Genomic DNA, 25,023 nt, shown 5'->3' on the forward strand with positions numbered 1-25,023 from the left:
CCTTCAGTTTAATCTTCCAAATTAGCAAAATCTAGGGCAATGGAAATGCCACTGTAGATTATATATAAGCTACATGTAGACAGCGTGGAAAGCAGCTAAACCCGGGCGAAATTCACTCTAAGCTGGGGATGCAGATCTGTGAAATAGATAATAAGTGCTGGGTTGTTTCGGGGTCGGGGGAATCCTTCTTTATACCTAATTAATTATGAGAATGTCTTGCCAGAGGATGAAAGAAACATGGTGTGTTTATGTGGGTGGTGCCACTGGAGAGGGAGGAGATGCTTTTGCTGAAGCTGGTCCTCAGGTGCTAATGGCAACAGTTGGTGACAGAGCTCTGGTGCGGATGACGAAGACACAGGCGGCAGTGGGAGAAGGTGACAGAGAGGTCTAGTGTCAGGCAATGGAGCTGATGGGGATGGTCAGGGGGGTTGTTGTTGGTGGTCGAGATAAGGGTCAATGATAGGGGACACTGGCCCGAATTAGAGCAGCTCACCTTCTCTGCCACTTTATCTGCCATTGTCACCTCGCGCATCTCTATCAGTGGACGTGACCTTTAATGCGCATGCCTTAGTGACATGTCATAGGTCAGAGGTCATAGACCAATAATTTTCCTGTGATACACTAGCTCTGTTCTTAGCATAACTCTACAGATGTATATATCAGACCCACAGATGTACCCAAGTCCCTGTCTCCTGAACCACTGACCGCCTCATTACATCAGTGGCAGGTTTAAGATTAAGATGAGCTTTATTGATCCCCGGGGAGGAATTGTGGAATATTAAATATCCGCATCATGCTACTTTGTACAATGGCGGTATTACACGACAAGCTCTCTTAACGTTGCTTGATGATTTTCATATTATTGGCTATGCTCTGCGAAATAAATGCGACGTTGCCGTGTTGGATTTCGGACCTGGTTCGGTCAGGCTATGGGAATACAGCAGTGGTTTAGGAGGTGGGGCGGCGTGATGTATCTCCCCCTGCTGCCCCCTCCAGTCTTGTGCGTCCGGGCACGCTGGATTTATACAGCCCCAGTCACTGTTTCCGTAAGCTTATCTGCAGAACCCTGGTGCTCTAAAACCCTACCCTGGTCCGCGGAGGGTGTAAATCAGAGAGGAAGGAGGCAGAGGAGGAGATCGGCAGTCTGTGGAGCATACGAGGGTGTGAGCTTTGGCCGGGCCGCGTGTGATTCTGTCTTCTGTTTGCGACTGCATGAAGCTCTCCACTGGACAGGTGACTGTTTCTCTCAGGGATTGTGGGTAGTGATCTCTGAGCAGATCGCTATCAGTCTCCAGGAGTGTGGCCAGCTGTGCCCAGGCAGGTGGTTAACTATCTCCGGGCAGGTGGCTTAGATCCGGGGGGGGGGGGGGGGGGGGGGGTGGGGTTGCCTGGTAATCTTGCTTCCCAAGTGGACCACAGGTGCTGTTGTTTGTGGTGTTTAGGTCCCAGGGTGGACAGTGGGGAAGGGAGCCGGGGGAGGGGGGGGCAGCGGTGAGTAAGCGGACTCTGCAGTAAGGCCACGTTAGGTGGGGTGTCGCGGGTCCGTTTGGGGACCATGGTGTCTGGGGCTGTGCATGTGTGTGGCGGGGTGGGGGGGGTGGGGGGACTCGTTAAAACAAAAGTTATGGTCAGGGGTCCCTCAAGGACAGCAGCATCCATCAAATCAACAACAACACAATCGCCAGGGGAACACAGGTCATTTGATATGTCTGAACATTAATGCTGCAAGAGGTCGTATCTCGACGTCTCTCAACAACTATAAGAAGATCTAGCATTCCAAATAGCCTAATATGATAAATTAAGCTGATAATAATATTAATAATAATAATAATAATAATAATAAACAAAAGGGAGCACAATTAGCCACTGGGGTACTAGCCATCTTTTTCCTGTTATGAATCCACAGACCGTGTGTTTCAGCCACTAAAATCAATATATGCGGTTCTGCATCAACGTTAAAACAATCTGTTTATGGCTGCCAACCCGCTGTGTTGGGACGAGTTCATCTTTCCTCGGAACAGTACAATGGGAGCGGTGCTGAGTGAGTCCGCAAAGCAGGGTCAGACCTGTGTCCCGGGGCCGCCGGAGCCGAAGAGGACGTCTCAGAAATGAAAGTCTATTGGAGATAAGAACGGCCAACTTTTTTTTTCATTTTCTTTGTCAGGAACCCAAAATAGCACATTTCTGCCCTTTGGTACCCAAGGGCTTTTATCCAGGCTAATCACAGGCTTTAAATGTATCCCAGCATTCCCTGCATGGTCACATGGGTCACCCCTGGCCTCCCCACCCCGCGTTAGGTTACGGTTTTGCAAAAGCACACACACACAAAAACAACAACAACAGCATTGCATCTCTGCACCCTGCATCCCTGGGGTTTATAGCGGCAGGTGATGCAGCAATTAAAGGGCCACTTACACAACCCATAGGGTTATGGGTTTAAATCTCAAGGGGAGGCGGCATTACTCTGGGACTTGGGACAAGAAAATATTGTGAACTGAATAATTAATGTTGCATCAAACATATCTACTCTGTCACTTAAGGAGGCTCCACACAGAATCGCTGGCCATATGTACATGGTAAAATCGCTGACTGGGTGCCCAAAGCTGGCCAGGATCTTAGGTGTTACGATTTGGCCATTGGGAGGCTGGCGTCAGTCTCAGATTGAAGTTCTGGCATCTTGCTGCAGTTCATTCCTTCGTCAAAACACAGATCACACTAAAAAAGCAGGGTTGTTTTGCTGGGCCTGGTAGGTATCTGAGGACAAGGTACAGTACATGAGTTATCTATCAGCCCTCCCCTGGCACATCAAAACCTCAGTCTGCCTGTGCTGGATACTGACCTACTCTGTTTAAAGCATGCCTTAACCTGGACCTAATCTTCAATTCTGGGACTTTAGTGGGATTTAGGGTATGGGGGGCAGTGCTGAACAAAAGCTGGGAGCTTATCCAACCTGACCTAAAATAATCCCCTCTCCAAAGTGACATTTCCTCTGCCCCTGACGCTCCAGATTGTGAATCTGCTGTGAGTGAGGTGGACAGGGTCCAGCAGAACTCCAAGGAATGTGACTGAGATGACCTTCTCTTCCTCCGTTTCACATGTTGATCATTGATTTCTTATCTGGCTGTATGGAGTGGAAAAAAAATCCCCACAACAACCGAATGAGAAAACGTGCTATTTCCAGGCTGAACCATTACTATCCCAGTCACAGGTTCAGCTTTGATGGGCATGTGACGCTGCTGAGAGTTTGCTGATCTTGCATGTGTTGCTGTAACTTAGGAAGCGATTCCACACCGCAGCCGAAATCTTCATCCCCAGAGCCGGTCCACAGAGGCAGAGGGCGGAGTTTCTGTGCCAAGAACCATGCCCCTTGTGTCTCCACCGATGCCTGCGCATATACACAGATGCACATATGCCCACATGCGCTGAATAAACAGACGCAAATCACGAGCTAATTTGCTTCTGGTTATGCACACACGGCCCTTTTTGGAGGAAGTTTTCATTTTCCCCTCTCACTGGTGGGTGGGGCTAAAGTAGCAGGTGGGCGGACTAAACTCGCATCTGATTCGCTGGATTGCTGCACCCACCTGCCAATCTCTGCACACAGAAAGGCGACTCATCTCTCCCCCGCCTCCACAGCCTCAGGCCCTGTGGGAGAAGCCTTTCATCTACGCATATGTTAATCAGACACGGCGCACGCTAGCATTTGATATTAAAATGTCACATCCGCGTCGGCATGCTCTCAGCTCCGCGCCGATGAGGCCCGATGGAGCGGGCAGGAGCTCCCGTTGGCACGCGTTTGATCCGAATCCGCCTCGCTCCTGCCGGATCCCGTTCCACACCCCTCGACTACACGCTTCAAATCTATAATGTATGTCCCTTTTCCCTGCACCAGCAATGACAACAAAACTTGTATTTGAAAAGGGGCGTTTGGGCACACGGTCCACGGGTGCTGCCTCCGTGGGCTGTCGGCCGGTCAGGTAAGCCCAGTTACGGGCCGCTCATTATCCACAGAAGCTGAAAAGCCCATTACGGGGGCCCATCCGGCAGTGCAGAGGCAGACAGGGCTGATCAGGCATGGCAGACCAGCGGGTACACGGTTAAAGAGCTGGAACTGAGCAGCTTAGGTGGACGGGACCTTGCCAGGTAATCCGGTCAGGCCCGGGGGAGGAGGCAGATTGTTAGCAGGGGATAGACCTAATTAAAATGCGATTTGCACTACAATGAGCTTACGGAGAAAGCCTGTGCTTTAAGGGAGCTGGAAAAAATGGAGAAAAATAAGCTTCTCTTTCTTCCTCGGCTTCGGCGACCAGCCTACCTGCCCCAACTCCCCTCCCCTGCCATCAACAGCTCCCCCCAGTAGGGAGAAGATGAGTGACAGTTGGCAAAGTGGGTGGAGCTGGAGCCTATTTAGTCCTTGCCGTTTTGTGGACGCCAGATGTATTTTGGGTCCTATATGAAATGCTCGGGCCTTGGGTGACCCCCCAGGAGTGCCAGAAGCATCCCTGACTGATTTTCTGGCTTGGTGCTACCCCCCTTCCAGAGTACCCCCCTGGCACACGTACGTGGTCAACTTTTGACCTAGGAGCTCAGTCGGTGATGTACACAGTATGAGGGTTCCATGTTGCGATTGTGGTGATTGTGATTGAGGCATGAAAATTGAGGGCGGGTGCCTGACTGTGATCAGAAGGTCACCGGTTCAAATCCCAGGGCCAGCAAACTGATGTCACCGATGGTCTCCTGTGCAAGGCCCCCAACCCCCAGTTTCAGGGGCACTACCTGCTGGCTGACCCCCAAGCTTGCTCTGATCTGTCTGTGTGTCTCATGGAAAATGCAATAAAGTATTCTCTTGCTCTTCTGTACTTAGTTTTCTTAATTCCTGGTCAGGTTTCTGTCTGACAGATTTGTGCTGCTACCATAATCCCGGGTATATGGGATGTACCACTCGTGGTTGATGGGGAGCGATGCCACATGCTAGTGCGTGCATGGAGCTGGGTGGCTGGTACCCCTCCTGCTACATTCAGGCCTCTTGCTCATGGTTCATGGAGCGGTCCTCCCCGGTCGTGCTCAGTGCCGGTCCAGGAGAGGATCACCCTCACTAGCAGCAAAGCTCAGAGACGCCCCCCTCTGCTACTCTTGTATGGGCTGCCCCCGCTCTGACACCCAGCACGTTCCATGGCTCTAGGCTCTCCTGTCTCTGGGAAATGAGTCGCATGTGGTCCATGACTATTGTTTTCTGCTTCTCTTTATTTTTGTAAGATTAGGATGCCCATCAGTTTGCCTTTTTTTACCTTGGGCATCCAGCAGAGCATGCACCCCCCCCCCCCCACCCTCACTCTCACTCTGAGGCTGCTCTTCCTCAACCTGTTATTATTTTTTTATAGGGAACAGGGCTGCAGGGCACAATGGGAAGTATGCAAACGAGGCCAAGCCAGCGCTAACGGGGCAGCCTCACCTATGCGAGGCACAGGGGCAGAGATGCTACGAGGGATTCTCATCCTTTTTTGTGTTTTAAAACTTCGGCTGGGAAGCTCAGAAATATCGGCTCTGGAGAAGGAACTAAAAGCCTTAATATTTTATTCCTCTGAATGTGCGTTGAGTTTGGAGACCTTAGGAGAGCTGCTCCATTCACCCCGGCGACTGTTAATGACTCTCCGCCTCGCCGTCGGCCTGCCAGCCAGATGCAAACAACCCGCCATGAAACGAGGGTCTGTTTAATTACAGACAGACGCTCTGCCTTGTCATATTTGTGCATTTTCAGACTCTCCGAGTCTTGACAGCCTCCTTTTAGGTCAGGTGCGAGGAAATACAATGAGGGCCGTAATTAATTATTACTACGAAATTACTGTTACGGGATCATTTCTAATGAAGCTCACTGATGCTCCCTGGTGTGACAACCCCGTCTGTGTTAACATAATTAATTAATTAATCCGCCCAGCAGACTCGTTAATCGAGATCCGACAGCCATACGATTTACCTGCTTTATATCGGTGGATGTCCTTAAGTCACAGAGAGGCCCTTATTCCACCAATGCACACGCATATACACAGATGCACTTATGCCCACAAAATAGCTGGCTATGTTTTGTTATTTCCTTCGGAAGTCTCCAGAATGTTCCGGAAGGAAGATGACCAGGTCGGGGGGAACTAGGCAGGTGTTGAAATTGTTACCACTGGATGCAGCACGGTCTGCCGGTATGGGAGCCAGCCGCGGTGTTCGTTGATGGCATATGGAGCACGGAGCAAATCCACTTAGAGATCAGGAACACTGGAATTACACGGATCGTTGGCGTGTGTGCCTTTTCTGGCAAGGAAGATGTAATCCAATCAACGGGCTGGGGGTGGCAGTTGGAAAGGGGGGGGTGGTGGTTAGGAAAAAAACTAATTAATGAGAACTCCATTAATCTATATCTCTTAGTAGCTGCTGCATATTGTATGGCTGGGATAAGATAAGGATCGACTCAAGTATCTACTGCAGCGGGACGCGACGTCTGAGGCCGGGCAAGCGATGATGTAACAGGGTCTTAAAGTGATGGAGCTCATTCTGCCGTGTTGTCAGCGAGATGGAGGTCCGGTGCCCCGCTGGCCACTGACTCGGGGAGCAGATGCCCAGGCCACGTTTTGTGGCTGGAAAGGGGCTTAGTCTTCGTCCTCCGAATGCCCCCCCCCAGGATGGAAAACAATGGTTGGAGATAAGTCTGGTGGGAAGAGAGGACTGTTTACTGCCCCCCCACCACCACCACCTCCTGATGCACATGGCATTATGGGGCTTTGGTTTGTTTTTTCACCAAGGTTTCTGAAGAACTCACCGTAGATGTAACAGGGATGAAATGAACAGGCGATGGCGGTCAGAGGTTAAGCAAACATACAAGTAAGTCATGCATTATAACTGCACCTTTCAGTTTTGCAAGAGGCATAGTCAGTTAGCTCAGGAACGTAGATAAGAATCAAACCTTGACATGGTGTGGGAAGATGTGTAACCATTCTGGTGTGGATGACACATGCTGTTTCACCAGAGGTGGCTGATGACGAGTTGTCTGGTACCAGGAAGAGAGAGCCGCTTCTGTAGAAGGTGCTCTGGGTGTGGTAGCAGGTGACATAGGGGCATTAAGGAAACAGCTTGTGGTAAAATGGTTCTAGGTTCATGTCCTGGGATGCCACATGAACACCGTAAAGGTGGTTGCATGCGGTTTGGATACGACAAGTACGAAATATTTGTCACTTTGGGTAAAGCTGTTTGTGGGAGAATTGAACCAAATGTAATTTAATTGAGTTTGGGGGAGTGAGATTCATAAACTGAGGGGAAGAACACTTTGTCATAGCTGGTCATGTGACGAGGACAGTGACATGACGGATACGGCAGGGGTGGTCAGACGTGGCTCCCCTCTGGGTGTCTTAACCTAACAGAGTAAGAGCAGCACAACAAGCACACACATGTCATTCACAAAAGCACTATACACTTGCCTCACGCAAGCAGCACACACACTGTTAAAAATGCAATACATACACATATAATGAACCGCATCAATCTGATATAGGAACACAGCCAGTCAGCTGTCACATGTCACATCAACATATACACACCTACTCCGCCGTTTCTACGTCCTCCCCAGCTCCCATGACACAAAAACACACGATTGGCTTATTTTGCTGTGATTGATTCATTGACAATATACTTTATTGATCCCCTGGGAGGAAACGACATTAGTCCAACAGTAAAGAGTACAGTAACAAGGGTAGTATGCATGAAAAGATAAACAGAATAAACAAGATCCATAGACAACATAAAAACAAAATAGATAAGAACTAGAATGTATATGTGGTATAAAGACTCCACAGTATACACAGGATTTGCAGGAATTACAACCAGTAAGATCAATGCGATAACTACGGTCAAGAGGGATAGAATAGATGGAGCGATAGACCAACACAAAGGTTCCAGTGTTGTTACTGTCTGTCGCCATGCAGTGTGCACCCACACCAACACCCAGCACACGGCTTCCCAAACACAAACATACCAAAGACCTCCCTCCCTGTCCCGGCTTCTCCTTTCGAATTCAGAACCCACAGGACTGGAAAGTCCTGCCAAGGGCTGCATAGCAGAACGCGTCAAAGAAAACAGCTGCTTGGAAGCTGATGGCACCGGGCTGTGAAGTCAAAACAAGCCTTGATTAACAGTTATGATTCCTTAATAATAATAATAATAATAATAATAATAATAATGTATATCCTCTCATTAAAATAGCATTTATGACACAAAATAGATTCATATACCAGACCATAGAGAGGTCTGTATAGAGACAGACCTCAGGTGAAAAACTTCCGACTTACGGACATCTTGTACTTAGACTTTGTGGCTGTATGTTCCTATCATATAAAAAATTAGGGTTAAGTACAATGGTGCGTAATAACGAACGAACACGCTACTTCGTAACATTCGTGAAAACATCGCGTGGCTTCAGCGGTTCGTTGTCTTGAGGTATAGTACAGTATGTAGTTACTTTTATTATTACTGTATAAGTGTTATCATTATTGCGTATTGTATTACTATTTTTCCGACATAGTTACAAATTTGACTTAACTACTTTGGGAACCGAACTTGTTTGTAACCTGGAGGCTCCCTGGACTGAGGTGGTCAGTGTCCGATTTGCTTGCTGTGTGATTCTCATTACAAAACTGCCATTGTGTGTCTCTAAGTAATGTATTTCTCTGTTTCGGTAATTATTCTGAGCTGTATTTTTAATCGGAGTCCTATGTCCGAAGGACGTATACACACATCACATGATCGGTTAGAATGTTTATTGTGAAGTGAGTATTTAGTTGAGAATATTTGGCTTTGTTTCTGAGTGAAGTGGTCCACTCTGATTTTGCCTGATTACTTCACCTGCACTGCTTCTTTAGCAGTTTAATAATGTTTTCTAAACCCTTGGCTCAGCCAGTTAAGCTGGTGGACGTTTCCACGCTAGCGGGATTCCATTCACATTTGCGTGAATGCAGGCTATTGTTGCTGCCTTTCCACATCCTGAGGACGCAGAAACCGAGGCCTTGTCCCCGTTTGTTAAAATACGCCCGGAGTCTGCCCACAGAGGCTTGATTTTTTGGCTTAGCATTGGTCTTGTGTCATTTTAAGCAGGTTTTCGCTTTTTAAAATCCGTCCTGCCGTCTTTTATGCGAAGGTTCTTTTGCGTGACCTTTCAGCGTTTCGGCTAAGATGCTATAATGAGCAGTAGGTTAGCATGACCTATCCTATCCCGTGTCCTGTGAAAGCTATAAAAGGAAAACTCACTGCAGAACTGCGTGCACTTAATGGCAAACTTCAGGGACAATAGGTTAATTGTCCCTGAATTAAATCCAATTAAACACGGATGATAATAACTACCATAATATGCAAAAAAACCTGGAAATGATTTAAGCATGCCAGATGAAACATTTTCAAGATGACATATAATGATTGAAAATAAAAGGATGCTATTTATAACCATGGATATTCATAGTGAGTTTAAAACAGAAATTACAAGTCTGTCTATGGTTGTGGACAGAAGGATATCGGAGATAATGCGTGTCCAGGGAGGGAGGGAGGGAGGGGGAGAGAGAGAGAGAGAGAGAGAGAGATTGATCAGATAGATTGCGTTTCTAAATAGACTTGTTAAAACTACAGAGTCATTCGTTATGTGGCACACTGTTACCCATGGACATATTACAGTGCATGCTGCTCTTACCGATGGCTTGACTTGAATATAATACTGATGTGAGTGATTAGGACCGAAAGGACTGGATTATTCAAATAGGGAGCCACACAGCTATTGGGGGTTGAGGAATGTAGGAAGCAGTTTTTAAAATTCATCAGTAATAGTCAGCCTACACATTTCTGAAATTTGAATATATGCAAAAATTATAGTAAATTAGTTAGCAAAATTAAAATGGAAATATTATAGCCAGAAGCTCAGATCCACATAATCGAATGTTACTAGTGTCATACTGCAGCAACAGGCAGGCATTAGTCACGCAAATCAAATGGTTTGTTTTTAAAATAAAAATGCCCTGTAGAATTCAGCCCATCTCTGTCTGGCTTGTGGAAAGGTGCTGAATCACACAGCTTGCTGCTGCCTCTGCTTCTACTGTTGCTGATGCTGCTGTGGCTTGTGAAGGACATTAACTTTGGGTCATTTGGGGGTCATTTTGGGATAACTTATCCCGCATTTGGCACATTAAACATTTTCTGCATAGCTGGACATTTGTTGACTGATTGTTTTTGGAGGTCATCTGAGATTTGCTTATATATATATATATATATATATATATATATATATATATATATATATATATATATATATATATATATATATATTGTGTGTGTGTTTTTAAATACATTTTTTTCCAGCACAACCATGGAATGATGTCAGATGAATGGATACATGCCAGCTCCTTCCCTATTCCTCCCAGTGCCGGGTCAAAACCTTTTTAGACTGCCAAAATATACCTTTTTCCTGCCAAAAGGGGGAAATGTTCAATATTCAATATTCAATCACCTGGGAGCCCTCTGCTGGCAAAGGGCCTGCTTTGGCTGAAATGGCTGACCAAAGGTTAAGAACACGCCAGCGTGTACAAATGGGACAGATTTGTTTGCTCTGGCTCCTCAGCCAGCCTCTGTCTGGTTACTGCTGGAAGCAGCACATGGCCAAAGATCACAGGTTAACTGACGGAGTGACCACAGGCAGGTGGATCTCTGGTTTACCGTGGGACTGACTGCAGGATAGTGGATCACAGGTTTACCAAGGGACTGACCACATGAGTATGGTTCACAGATTTACAGAGGGAGTGACCACACGAGTATGGTTCACAGATTTACAGAGGGAGTGACCGCATGAGTATGGTTCACAGATTTACAGAGGGAGTGACCACATGAGTATGGTTCACAGATTTACAGAGGGAGTGACCGCATGAGTATGGTTCACAGATTTACAGAGGGAGTGACCACATGAGTATGGTTAAAAGATTTACAGAGGGAGTGACCGCATGAGTATGGTTCACAGATTTACAGAGGGAGTGACCGCATGAGTATAGTTCACAGATTTACAGAGGGAGTGACCACATGAGTGTGGTTCACAGATTTACAGAGGGAGTGACCGCATGGTTCACAGATTTATAGAGGGCGTGACCGCATGAGTATGGTTCACAGATTTACAGTGGGAGTGACCGCATGAGTATGGTTCACAGATTTACAGAGGGAGTGACCACAGGAATACGGTTCATGGGTTTACTGAGGGTATGACTGCAGGAACACGACTCACGGGTTCACTGAGGGAGTGACCGCAGGAACATGGTTCACAAGTTTACTGAGGGTATGACCACAGGAATTCGGTTCAGTGCTTTACTGAGGGAGTGACCACAGGAACATGGCTCACATGTTTACTGAGGGACTGACTGCAGGAATACGGTTCAAGGGTTTATAAAGGGAGTGACCACAGGAATACGGTTCACAGGTTTACTTAGGCTACATTCACACTATAGGACAGATGTGGCCCAAATCTAATTTTTTTGCTGATATGTAACTCAGATTGCATTTTTTCATGACAATGTGAACAGTCACACGGAATCCGATTTTTTCAATTCCGATTTGGGCCACTTCAGTATGTGGTCACAAATCGGATACAGGTCTGATTTTTTGCAATGCGACCTCAGTCTGAACAGCGAAATCGGAATTCATGCAACTTTTACATTGGCGGAAGTCACCATATGTCTCCATCAGAATTCCAAACCTGGAGAGCACAGAAGTTGGCCAGTGGAGGGACAGTGAGGTGCTGGATTTAATAAGTATTTGGGGAGATAAATCTGTTCAGGCAAAATTGGAAGGCTCATATCATAACCAGGCAGTTTTCGAATCGGTAAAGTGACGTCTTTGTTTTTAGGCAGGCACGTCATTGCATCTCTGTGGTTTTGTGTGCACACGGGCCAGTTCAGTATAGTGAATCGTTCACATTGAAATCTGATATCGCCCACATTAAACAAAGAAATGTGAACAGGCAAACAAAAAATCCGATCTGAGCAAAGAAAGTCAGAATTGAGCATTAAGGCCTGCAGTGTGAACGCAGCCTAAGGGACTGACTGCAGGAACATATACTGCAGGTTTATCACGTGAAACAGTAACTGGCTTCATGTGATGCATCACTTCACTGTTTTTTCATTCGCCTAGTAAAGGTCTTCTCTTGCTTGGGGTGTGGAGGAGCCTTCGCATTGGCTGGAAAGGTCGGCCAGTAGGCCTGTTCCTGGAGGCTGCTGGAGTGCTTGGTGTGAGTCTGTGTATCAGGACGGGGTGCTTCTCACCACTGGGCAGGACAGCAGGAGAATTCCTCAGTACTCTAGGGTATGAAAGGCACATTACGGGTCACATAATGGTGCCAGAACATGGGCCATTGGCTGAACAGGAAAGACTGGGGTGTCTTGGGGGCGGGCGAGGTGGCCTGCTAAATTTGCTACTCTCCAGGGCAGCTCTTTTATTTCCCTATTCCCTATTTCCCAGCTATTTTATTTCATAGTTTCATTTTTGAATGTTTTGTAATCAAATTTTTTGAACAGTTTTAAGAAACGGTTAAATTGACACAATTTAAGAAATTCAAGCATGTATTCTCAATGAATTATTTGGACCACAGAAAAACTGCATTGATGTGTTCAATGCTGATGTGTACTGATGTATGCTGTCCTGATGTGTACAGCCATATGTATGTCACACAAACCTTCCCAACATGCACTGCCAAAGGATGCAGAACTCATCGTACTGAGCAGCGTGAGGGGAGAGATGTTTACAGCCTGAATGTTTTGCTGTCGTTCGACCCTGTCATAAACTTGTTGATCGTTGTAATTAGCACCCTTCTGATTTATGCAAACAGCACCCGTGTTAGCAGTTGGTTCCAATTTGCTGTGAAAACCCACATCAATCCCCGGCTGAAATAAGTGCTTCTGTTTAACGGCTAATTGTACAGGTTGGTGACACCAGGCCCAATAAAACTTTGAACGGCAGAACTCCTTGGATACCAGCACAAATGTGAATGGTGTATCATTTTGCAAGAAACAGTAACATAAACATAATGTTTTTTTTTATTTCAAAATTTAGCTTAGCTAAGCCAGACATATTCATGTCCATATAAAATATTTGTACTTCCAGTGTTTCTGTTCGGAGTTTTACTAAAATCTCAGTGAAACAAGGCCACTGTACTGTCCTGCCATTACCCATGTACACAGAGACACAGAAATGGACATGCACATGTGTGTAATTTAAAAAAATAGCATGTGAGGTACCTTTGGCTGTGTAGAGAGTGTTTTGGCGAGGAAACGATACTGGTATTGACTGAGAGTGTTTCACAGGGTATGTAATACCAGGATCAAGATGCTGGTATAATGCCGTGTGACAAGGAATTTTTTTTTGGGGGGGGGGGGGGGGGCATTAGTAATGTCAACAAGCGTGCTCTCGAGGGCCAGGGAAGAAGATTCTCCTTAAGAGGATTAATCGCGAGTGGTTGGCATGGAGACTTGGCCCGCGGGCAGATGAGCCTCTCTGTTTTGTTCGATAAATCTCACTTTCCGAAGTGTTGGTGTGTGCGGGATGACACGGGGTCTGGGTCCAGCTCCAGCATGGACGGAACGGCACCCCCCTCCCGCGGCTGCTCCTCAGACATCATTACGCACTGACCGTGGAGTTTCCCGCCTGCTATCTCTCCGCTTCTCGTTATGCTGGCTAGATGCAGGAGAGATAAGAGGAGTGTTTCTGACCCTTAGGTTTCTCCATGGATTCTGTTCACTTTTATATAGCGACGGTTCACATGCCAAGTGTTTAATGGGACGTGTCTTTTCCTCTGCTGATTTTTCTCTGACTCTAGGCTTTCGTGTGTGTGTGTCTGTGTGTGTGTGTGTGTGTGTGTGTGTCTGTGTGTGTGTGGATCCTGCCAAGACTTGGTCCTGGTAGAGATTTACAGTTGAGGGGACAGGATACATTTGTGTCTGTGGGGTATAATGGGCACTATGATGTCACAGGTCCACCTGAGGGACTGCGCCCCCCTGAGATTGGGACTCGTTCCTTGTCCCGCCAAAGGAGTCGACATGGCGGGTCGTGTTTGCGCAGCTGTGTCCACCAATGCAGCGGAAGTCCTGATCTGTATTGTTTTAAGGGGGCCACAGCTGCTCTGGTTTCTCTTTGTTCTATAAGGAGGAAGCCGCATGGGGCTGGACTCGGCTGCTGTCCGTCTGCATTGTGCCTGGGCCCCCACACCTCATTCCCAGGGTGCCGGGACGGGCCTCACGAGCAAACTGATTGGACAAAGCAGCCTGCATCCCCAGCTCTGTGCTTATAGGCAAGGGCGCAGGACCATCATAAGCAAAATTTTGAAGTCCAGCAGCGCCCCCATGCTGTGTCCTGTTCAGATGTCAACCCCCCACCCCCATCTGCGGCCGACTTTTTCCCCCAACCCTAGACCTGGGCGTGGTGTTCCTACCCTCTGCCAGAGGGACGCATGAGTGGGCGCGGGTGACGAGGCCGTGCTGGGAGCTGGCTCTTCTTTGCAGGGCCGCCGTGCCCTGGGCTCCAGGGGCGCAATGGATCTGAGTGGGTAGCCCCGCCTCCTCCCCATGCCACGCTGATCACAACAAAAGAACTCCCGCAGTGTGGCCTCCGCTGCCGCCAGCGGGTTTGAGGCTGCCTCGCGTCCCACCGTGTCCGCAATATGTTTCGCTCACAGAGAGAGGGAGAGAGAGTGAGGAGAGGGAAGCCAAGCAAAGATAAGGAACAAAGGACATAGAGGAGAGAACCACAAACAAAGCGGACTGTGAAAAAGAAAGGGCGACAAAAATCCCACATTGCATCCGAGTGCAGTTTTATTTTCTAAACGGGGTCTGAGGACCGGGCAGAGACGACGGCCCTTTCTTGGGAATCGCTCTGCGGCTGAAGCACAAGTGAATCTGCGCTCAGGGGGTCAAAATGGCTTACCCTGATTTCAAGCTACTACGCAGTGTGGGAGCTGCGAGCCAAAATGGCTGATCCTCAGCGTGAGCTAACAGGCGGTGAGGGACTTAGGAGCCAAAATGGCAGATCCTCAGTATAAATTAACAGGCGGTGAGCAGGAGGAGGGGCTTGGAAAGCCAGGATTTTTTATTCTCTACCCTAAATGGCTTGAAATGGAATTCTTGGAGCCAAAATCCCCATTGTTCCTAAAGGAACTGGGGTTCCAGTGCCATTAATCCCAGGCATAGGACAGGGCAGACGGGATTCAGCTGAGCCAGGTGAAGGGCCTGATCCCCTTCCGATTAATTACAGAGAACTAAAGTGGAAGGCAGCCAAGAAAGATACCTCGAATCTCGAGCTAGGCAAAGGACATGGTGGCCAGCGATATTAAAAAAAATCTGAGCCGTCGCCTTTCATTTTGTTAGTGTCAGGGACAAGCACATGTGGCACCTTCATCCTCATCCACCGAATGGCGAGAAGAGCAGAAATGTCACACGCGAGCCTCTTATTACCGTGATACAGACAGACAGCGGAATTGTTTATTGCAAGCATGAATCTTTATTTGTGTCATTTTCCTAGCTAAACAGCAAGCAGAGATGGAAATTTATGAGGAGTAATTCATCATCTTGGTCCTTAGTGGGCATGTAGGATAATGCGTTGGTGTGGCTCGCCATGGTTTACGGCCATGCCCCCCCCCCACACACACACACACAAACACACAGCTGATTGGCTCAGAGAACCTTCAGGCTCCGCCCCAAACTGGATCCTGTCACGAAAGCCTGTCAAGCACCCTGGGACAGCAGGGGCTTTAATAATGTTCGGGTGGCGGTGTGATTACTCTGGCCTGTGGCTCTGCTCTGACGCTAGCTAATGTTTTCCGATACCTATTACGGCCTGAGGCTTATTTGGCCCCGCCCACTTGCTTCCATTCCCTCTCGACGTCTCCAAACATATTGTCACATGAGAATTTTATGTTTTTAGGCCTCACTGACTATATATGTGGGCGGTGCTCACAGACTGCACCCACCGGTCAAAACCCTCCTTGCACACTCACTAATACACACACGTACACACATTCCCTGTAATTTGTGAAAATCAGATTACCTTTAAACAAAGGTAGTGGCTATGACAGGGATGTCCCCAGGCTGCAGTCGGTGACCTGCCGCCGCTGAAAGCTGTAATCAATGGCCTAGCCGCGGTCTGATCTGGGTGTATCTCTCAGGCCCCCTGTCCTGCCTCCTCTGGCTGTTTGGGAAATAGTCTGAATCCATCACTGCAGGGCTTTTTTTAGCACAAGTCTTAAATTACTGCTATTTTGTTCATATCAGTGAAGTCAAGCTGCACCCTCCAACCCCCCAATGTTGACAACATACATCGAGGTAAAAAAACAAAAAGCAGGAGACGGTGATGTTGGGGCCAAGTAGCAGCGTGCAAAGCCGGCTCTAATTATTCCGCTTTTCTCGCTCTGCGAGCCTGGAGGTTTGAATCAGCTCCTTCCTGCTTGTGAAGCTCGCAAGACACAGATAGAGATTTGCTTGATTTCCTCTGTGCGTAAATAACCATTTGTGTGTGTTTTTTTGTGCGGTACAAGGCTCTTCTAATATCAGATAATAATATTCACTCGTTCCATGACCAGTGATTAAGTTTTATTATACTTTTGATTTCCTAATAAGACTCTTGATATGAATGATGATTTAACTTCATTACGCTGTTGCTACATTATTTGTTGGCTTAGTGGGTACCAGTATGTAAAGAACCATGCATTGCTTTCGACGTGAATCATTTATGTGACCATATTTCATACTATAGGACCCCAAGGGGGCGACAGCGTCTGCCCTCCTAGACAGATAAGTGCTGTCAGCTGGACATTAGTCCTGTTCTTCTACCGCTGCACCATTTTCTGCTTTGATTTCCTGTCAGTCTTGCAGGATGTATCTTAATATCCAGTCTCTTTGCATAATGGGCCCTTTAAAGTGACAGTGTTCTGACTTAAGACTGCTTTATTCACATGGAGAGGGACCTCTGTTAAGTTGCTGTGCTGTCACAGTCTGGACCTGGCATAGGGGTGGGGGAGGGTCAAATTGGCTGCCAGAGTGTAAACGATTTTGTCAAAAGGTGACCTCTGAGGCATGGAGGGGTGGGGAGGGTGTTGTACAAACTGTTTGACAGGTTGTGAGTCTCCTTAGCTCAGATGTGGTGGATGGAGGTGGAGTTTGGGGGGGGGGGGGGTGGGATACAGGAGGCGTGATTCTTACTAAGGATTTCTAATTTGTGTGTGATCATAAAAAGCATCTTTTCTGCCAGCCCACCCCCTTCAGTCATATGGGTTTGTCATGCACCATGCCTCTGGAGGACCATGCGGGTTCCGGACACAGTGCGGTACGTTCTCTTCTGTACGCGGTCGCTGGTATTCCACTGCGCATAGCAGGGTTTGTTGCATGCCGCTTGGTGTGACTTATAATTCGGGCGGCAGGCTATTAGTTCAGGCGTGCTGCTGGAAGCAGTCTGTGCTCGAACCCTCTCCAGTGTTTCCCCTGGGTTTACAGCTTTGGGAGTAGGGGTTGGGGGGGAGGGCACAGATGGACACCGACAGGATTCATGGTGTTCATGTGTTTCTTTTAACGATAGTGGACTCTCTGTCCGCTGGTGCGAGTGTGTTCACCTGTGTGTGCGCGCACGTGTCTGTGCATACGCATCGGGGCGGAACTCTGCCACGCGCGATACAGAGAGCAGAGGAGAATTGTAAACGCGTGACCATGTAGAGACAAAAATGACAGGCTGTTGTGTAAATAAGATAAATAACATGAGGCTATTTAGTTTGTTTAATGAAAGGACAATGTATAGACCTGTACTACAGGAAAGGTAAAATTAAAGGACTTCTGTTGTGACCTGGCTCTATATAGAAAATAAAATAAAATAAAATTAGCTTGACCTTCAAGGGGGGGCCGGGGGTGCCATTAGGGGATGGGGCGCCCCCTTAATATAATGGTAGGGGAAACACTGCTCTCTCTATGCAGGGTCAATATGAGACTGCATCTGTGTGCCATACTGGGCTGGATCGATCGCGATATTAGTGCCAATCTTCTTGATCCGATAGACATCTCATCAGAACTTCATTGAACGCACCACAGACTAGTTTCTAGGCCACAGTCGCGACTCTCAAAATTCACTTCCTGTTGCTACGATTTCCTGCTAAATCTGGCTATCGCTGTAGTATTCCTTTGCTGCAGTAGTTTAATAACAAGGTATTATCAGTGTTGGAAAGTGCCGCCAACTAAAGGATAGGAGCACCAGTTAGTGATACACAGCATTACTGTAGAGCAGTATTAGCTTAGCAGTATCAATGATGACAGCTAGCAGAAAGACCAGAAGACATTAGCTTAGCAAAGTAACCAGCAGGTAGCATTAGCTTAGCAAAGTAACCAAAAAATAGCATTAGCTTAGCAAAGTAACCAGAAAATAGCATTAGCTTAGCAAAGTAACCAGAAAATAACATTATCTTAGCAGAATGTCCAGAAGATGTCATTAGCTTAGCAAAATGGTCGGAAGATAGCATTAGCTTAGCAGAATGTCCAGAAGATAGCATTAGCTTAGCAGAATGTCCAGAAGATAGCATTAGCTTAGCAGAATGTCCAGAAGATACCATTAACTAAAATTACCACAGGATAGCATTGGCTTTGCCTGTAGCATCAGGTTAACAGTCTAGGGCATTGCCTTGTTATAAATTTTTATCCTGTGTCGTTTAATTTTTTCTACCCCCTTCTACCTTTATATCTTTGCATGGAATGTCATTGCGTTCCATTGTGTGAGTGGTAAGTGGTATCTGTCCTTCTGTAGGTGCAGTCTCGGGCGCTGACCGAAAGATGGGGGCCGGCCAAAACAGACTGCCTTAAAAACTTATAAACGGCACGCCTTTTTTTCCCTGAAATGCCCATAAGTCCGATTTTGGTGCACTGGCCTTCTTCGTTTCTGCACTTCAAGGACTATTCCTACCCAACTCTCCTTCCGCCTGTGCTCGTGATCAACGTTATCGCTCAGTGTTTATCGATTATAAGCGGCATATCATTTTGTTGTGGAGTTCAAAATTAAAAAAGAAAAAAAAAAAAGAATTTGCTTGTGCGGACAATATTTAAAAAGGAAAAAAAAACAAAAATAAAACGGCCACAGTGTATTTTGTGAGGAAAGACGACACAGTTACGCCATAAGTTTTTCTCGCCTGTTTTTTCAGAGCCTTTTTTTTCAGAGGGAACCTTTGTCCTCTGTCTGTGTTGCGACCTTCTCCATGCGGATATAAAATCAGTCACTAAATGGATCCAAAGCATTGACTGGATTGTCTTCTCTGGCTTTTTGAGTGTTTTTTTTTCACCTTCTTGTGCCGAAATGTCATTTGCTGACCCGCTTCCCCCCACCCCTCCTTGCCGAAGCTTCCCACCTGCAGTGGACTGGTGGGGCGAAGCAGATCTCAGTCTGGGGGCCTCGCGTTGGTTGTATCACCTGTTACGAGCCGTACTGTGGCACGGACTCCACTGGGGGGCAGTCTGAGTGCTCGGCGGGGGTTTCGGAGGTAGGTATTGCGTCTGGACTGGAATCGACCGGCAAATGGCCAGCAGCCGTATAGAACTCGGCATAAAGGCCTGGTGCTCCTCTTGCGTCCGCTTGTTTTCTGCCGAAAGCATCCGGCTGCTGGTGAGGGCCGCTGATTCGAACCCTGTCACTTGAGGGCGCCACGCGGGACACTGGTTTGCCGAAACCAGAGCAGCTTGGGGACAAGACGGGGACAAGGAGACTCTGTCAGAAAGCTTACAGCAGAGCGGCAATCTGTCGCTTAATCGCTGGAGTGTTGTTCTGCAGAAATGGACCCATCCCCCATCCGCCTATGTCCCGCCCCTTCCTGAAAGTGACATTGAGTCATTATGAGAACCATACAAAAAAATAAAATAACTCGATGCAGCGTGCAAAAGATTAGCCTCTAGATATCAGCATTTCACATGCTTCAAGAGATATTGTTATCGTTGGGTTTTATTTAAATTATATTTAGATAATATATGGTATTTTCATGGACGATGGATTTTAGGTCAGCAGATCCTTTGTTTCTATTTGAAATGAAAGTGCCGTCGAAATGATTTTTGTTACTGTGAATTTGAGTGAGATAATTTTATCTTTCAACCCAGGCTGCTAATGCATTTCCTCAGTGTCCGTACACCACACACATAGCGTTAGGAAGTACGTTTGGCTTTGTGGAAGTCCAAAGGAAGTACCCGTGAATGTAATTTGTACTCATTACTTTTTACTATAATAAAGCTGGAAAATGGATTTTTCATTCGTGTTTTCCTTTTGCTTTCACGTCTGGAGTCTCTTGGGGCATGGTACGGACACGCATGCACATCTTTTGACGAGCGAGTAAAAAGAGTTCTCAGAGGTGGAGGATGGACGTTCTGTTGACTCCCACTGGGAGTTATGGGACACTGGGGGGAGGTGGAATGTTTTTCGTTTGCACTGGACAATGATGCTGGTGTTTAGGCGAGTGGCTTCCTTTCACCACCACGGGCAGATTGTCTGGATGGGTGAGGTGTATTATCCTTGTAGTTTCAGCATGGACATTGTGCTCCATGTGCGGTTGCTGCCCCTCTGTGTCACTGAGCGTTTAGAGCTCATGATCGATGGAGAGCACCGAGCGACATCATCATAAGTGGGGGTTTGAAGGCGTGTTGCATTCTTGTTGTGAAATGGCCGTTGTTACTGGTCAGGGAAGCGGAAACTGCTACTTGCTTGTTTGTTTGGCCTGGTTTGCTGTAGAGAGCATGTGAGTGCACCTCATTGTTCAGGTGGTCCCATAGAGCAGTGAAGAGGGGATTAAACAGCAGCTGTGATAAAGTGTAATGGAGCATTACTCTGCTTTAGGTGTTTGTTTTTAACAACTGGTACATTTTGTTTTTTCAGTTATTTTTTTTGTTGCAAAATCTTGTTCTGTTCTGAGTTTCACAAAGTTAACTTTTTGCACATCACACTTTCTGCCTCTCAGAGCCGAATTATGCGTCAGGTGAGGAAGTATGTGTACTTGCCTTATTTTATTTTTTGAGGAGCCTGGTCCCATCCTGCACGCATTATTGCATGAAGGCTGTCCCTGAGGATCCTTGGTGACACTATGACAGCAGGCTGTTCAGGAGAATGTCAGGGGATAGGCTGGTGTGGGGTGGGGAGGAGTGGAATCTGGCAATAGGGGTATTGTGGGCACTTTCAGACACATGAGCAACATCCCTGGGGTCAGAGGTCAGAAGGGTGGGAATATGACCAAGAGGATCACGAAACACCCTCCATATTTACACCTATGTCAGATGATATTAGTGTGGAATAGCACACTCAGCTCAGACAATGGGCTGATTCAGATTTGAGTTTAAAGAGGATTTGAGGCTTGGCAAAGTCAGTATGTAAAAGAGGTTAAATGTAGCCTTGGCACAGTTGATGCATGATAGACAGATTCACTGTAGACTCGGCACAGTTGGTACATGATGGAGAGGTTCACTGTAAAATTGGCACAGATGGTGCGTGATGGAGAGGTCCACTGTAGACTTCACAAAGTTGGTACATGATGGAGAGGTCAGCTATAGACTTGGCATAAATGAGGTAGTGTAGTCTTGGCTCAATTGATTCTTGACGGACTGGAAGACTGAACTTGGCACAGTTAATAGAGGTGATTGAGAGAGGTGGAGGGCCTGGCATGGTGGATGTGGGAGAGGCGTGTACCAGGACTTCTTTGCTTTTAATGGGAGACCATAAAGAGCACGCAGCATGTGTTCTCTCATTAGACGTAACCGTAGTGACCTGATGGGTTTACTGTAAAGTTGTCACGGTTACAGCTTGAGAAAGAGCCTGCTTCTTAGGCCTCGGCGCAGCAGCGTGGTTTGGTTATCACTGCAGACACACAGTGATTTAGTTATCATGGTCTGGAGGAGCACGACGCAGTGATTTAGTTATCATGGTCTGGAGGAGCACGACGCAGTGATTTAGTTATCATGAGCTAAAGCAGCACAGCTGGCTCTATTTATCACGCTTTATAAAAGCCCCTTAGCAGGATGTGTGTGCATGCGTTCGTCGGGCTGATGGAGGGTGAGATGGCGTGGGTGAGAAAGAGAGGACAAATGGAGGAATGTCTGTCTTGTTGCTTAGGTGGAGGGGGCTGTGTTTCCTCGGGCCCTGGACTGGAAGGGGTCCAGATGTAAAATTATGTCTTACATTACAAAAGACAAACTGTTACATGGGGCGGCATGGTGGTGCAGTGGTTAGCACTGTTGCCTCACACCTCTGGGACCCGGGTTCGAGTCTCCGCCTGGGTCACATGTGTGTGGAGTTTGCATGTTCTCCCCATGTCGTCGTGGGGTTTCCTCTAGGTACTCCGGTTTCCCCCCACAGTCCAAAAACATGCAGAGGCTAATTGGACTTGCTAAGTTGCCCGTAGGTGTGCATGTGTGAGTGAATGGTGTGTGAGTGTGCCCTGTGATGGGCTGGCCCCCCATCCTGGGTTGTTCCCTGCCTCGTGCCCATTGCTCTGGGATAGGCTCCAAACCCCCCGCGACCCAGTAGGATAAGCAGTTTGGAAAATGGATGGATGGAGACTGTTACATTTTCTGTGTTAATGTTTCTATATAATTAGGTGAAATCTATCACCTGCAAAATCTACCGGGGGGGCACCTACCCCTCAATCCCCTGGTCGGCAAAACTTCTCCAAAGTGCCATTTTGTCAGGGTGCCCAGAGTAAACCAGAGGCACTGATACCACCTGTCTCTGTCTATGTGTGAAGAGAGTATGGGTACAGTGTTAGAATCTGGGCATAGTGTATCGCCAGTCATCGGGAGATGTTCCTCAAGGCCTCTGTGCTGGGAAAAACAAGCCCCGCCCTTCACAACGCTAGGGTCTGCCCCTTATTCCCATGGGTTTCCCAGCCTATGCAGCAGTGTTATAATTTTAGCTCCATCCTGTAGATCTGAGCTCCCCAGGCAGGTGTAATAATTGGGGGGGGGGGGGGTGTCTTCTTTGCGTCTGACTCCTTGTCACAGCATCTGGGGCTGTAAGTGACACGGGGGCTGTGGGCTTTATTATCACCGTGGCGACACACTCCCGTCGTTAGTTAGGGCCCCGCTGACCGCAGTGTCTGGTACAGGAATGGATTTGTGAGTGTTAATAAATGCCCGGGCCGGCCTCATCCCCTAAGCCCAGCGCTAATCACTTCCTGCTCGCCTGGCTGGGAGGGCCTGCTGGATTCTCCTCGCGCTCTATGTGGCAGCGCTCTATGTGCACACATATCTGTATGTGTGTGTGTGTGTGTGTGTGGTGTGCAGCTGGTTGCCTTTACAGTCCCATCAGCATTGTCACTCCTTTTCGATGCACATGTATCGCAACAAGAGGTCCCAGCCCCCCCATGGGGTCTGCATCCCCCCTGTTCCCTGCCTCTCCCGGCCCGCTCGCCTTCTAAGCTCAACCCCCCGCCCTGGAAGGTCTGCCCGCCCTCTTGGTGCAGCGACCAGGCTACCTTGTCTGTGTACCACCAAATAAAAAGCTCCCTTAAGTGCCGGAAATCCATTGGACACGGCAGTCACTGCTGAAGGACCCCCTCCCCCCACAAGAGGGCCTGAGGGTGGTCGGTGTGTGCCGGAACGGTGGATTCAGCGCAGGCGCACCGGCCGAGTGGCCGTGAGTCATCGTGCTGTAATTAGAGACAATTAACTCTGGCTGTCTAATTAGCAGCTTGGCCCCGCGTGCTGCTGCGGCCGCCGCCCTCTCCCTGCTCTCCGCGGGAGCGCCCTCGTTACCATTCAGCCTGCCTCTCTGGCAAGCGGGACACAAAGCAGACTGCGACGTGCCCTAACTGGGAAAGAGGAGCCCTGGTAATGAAGTCAGCTCAGAGTGGTGGGGTGGGGGGGGAAGCTGGGCTCCCTGAAGGCCTGCTTCACTGGGTGGAGAGCTGGCCCTCTGAGCCGGGGCTTTGCACGTGTGCCCATGCGTGTGCCTGAGCGTGTTCTGATTCGCATAGTCGTCCGGTAGATTCACACATTTTTGAGAGGTTTTAATGGGGCACCTACTTGTTACTGGAGCTGATTACAGATGCACAAAACACATGTATCCCCCCAAAAGTGAACCACAGCAAACCCATTTCTGCATCCTTACCCTCCAAGGGGCATTTCTGCAAGCCAGCCGGCATGCTCTCGACTTTCTGCTGTCTCCGCCTTGGCCCATTGCATGTTTCAGCCTGGTCCACGGTTTCCCAGTGGGTGGCTGCGGATATACCTGACCGGAGCTGAAGCTGCCACCCCTCCATAAAAAAATCACATTAGCGAGGCGTTTATCATGCTGCTTCTGAGCCCAGAAAAACAGAGGACTCTTATTACATAAACCTGGCACCTGGAATCACCCCAGGTCACTCAACGGCTGGAAAAACCACCCCCTCTGGCTCTGCCATACTCACTGCTCCATGATTAACGACGAGTGGGATAAGGATGGTGTGAGTGGATGTAAACAAAGGGGTGTCCCTCCGGAGGCAGTGCCCGGCATTACACGTCTGCTAATCTGCTGGAGCCCATCGTGCATGTGTCACACCCGCCTGGGATTAGCATACTCTTAGCCTCCCCCGCTATTCTGTTGTACCGTGGAGCAGGACCAGAGAAATAAATAACGTAAGAACGATGGCCTGTGAGCCAGTGGCGGCTCAGGGTGCGGTGATTCACGCCTTGGTGGCGTTGCACTAACTGCTGAGATGGGATCAGATTTAGATTGAAATGGGAGCTTCATGGTGGGGGGGCTCGTTGCCGCTTGATTGACCTTTCAAAATTTTTGTTATCATATGGGAGCATGAACAGACACGTACCCCCCCCATGGAGAACAGGTCAAGGGTTTCCGAGGCAATCCTGGTGAATCCTCGGACCATGGTCTGCCAACATGGAAGTGCATGCTTGGGGGGAGGTAGCACAGAGGCAGGTGGGGGGGGGGGGGGGAGAGGAGCCGCTGTGTCCCCAGTGCTGGCTAATCTTGGGCCCAGGGGTG

General features: G+C 48.1%; 1 protein-coding gene across 6 annotated transcripts in view; it reads left to right on the forward strand.

The window, feature by feature from the left end:
* Positions 1 to 25,023, forward strand: part of pcdh1b (protocadherin 1b) — a 140,523-nt gene that overhangs the window by 89,416 nt on the left and 26,084 nt on the right. The window contains exon 5 of one of the 6 annotated variants that reach the window (XM_049029708.1): positions 18,826 to 20,336. The exons of the other annotated variants lie outside the window; for them this stretch is intronic. Coding sequence (XP_048885665.1) covers positions 18,826 to 18,881 — 56 coding nt within the window. The 3' untranslated portion in view covers positions 18,882 to 20,336. Of the gene's footprint in view, positions 1 to 18,825; positions 20,337 to 25,023 lie in introns of those variants that run through there. 6 annotated transcript variants of the gene reach the window in all.

Source organism: Brienomyrus brachyistius, chromosome 10, assembly GCF_023856365.1.
Source record: "Brienomyrus brachyistius isolate T26 chromosome 10, BBRACH_0.4, whole genome shotgun sequence".
NCBI classification, from domain to species: Eukaryota; Metazoa; Chordata; class Actinopteri; order Osteoglossiformes; family Mormyridae; genus Brienomyrus; species Brienomyrus brachyistius.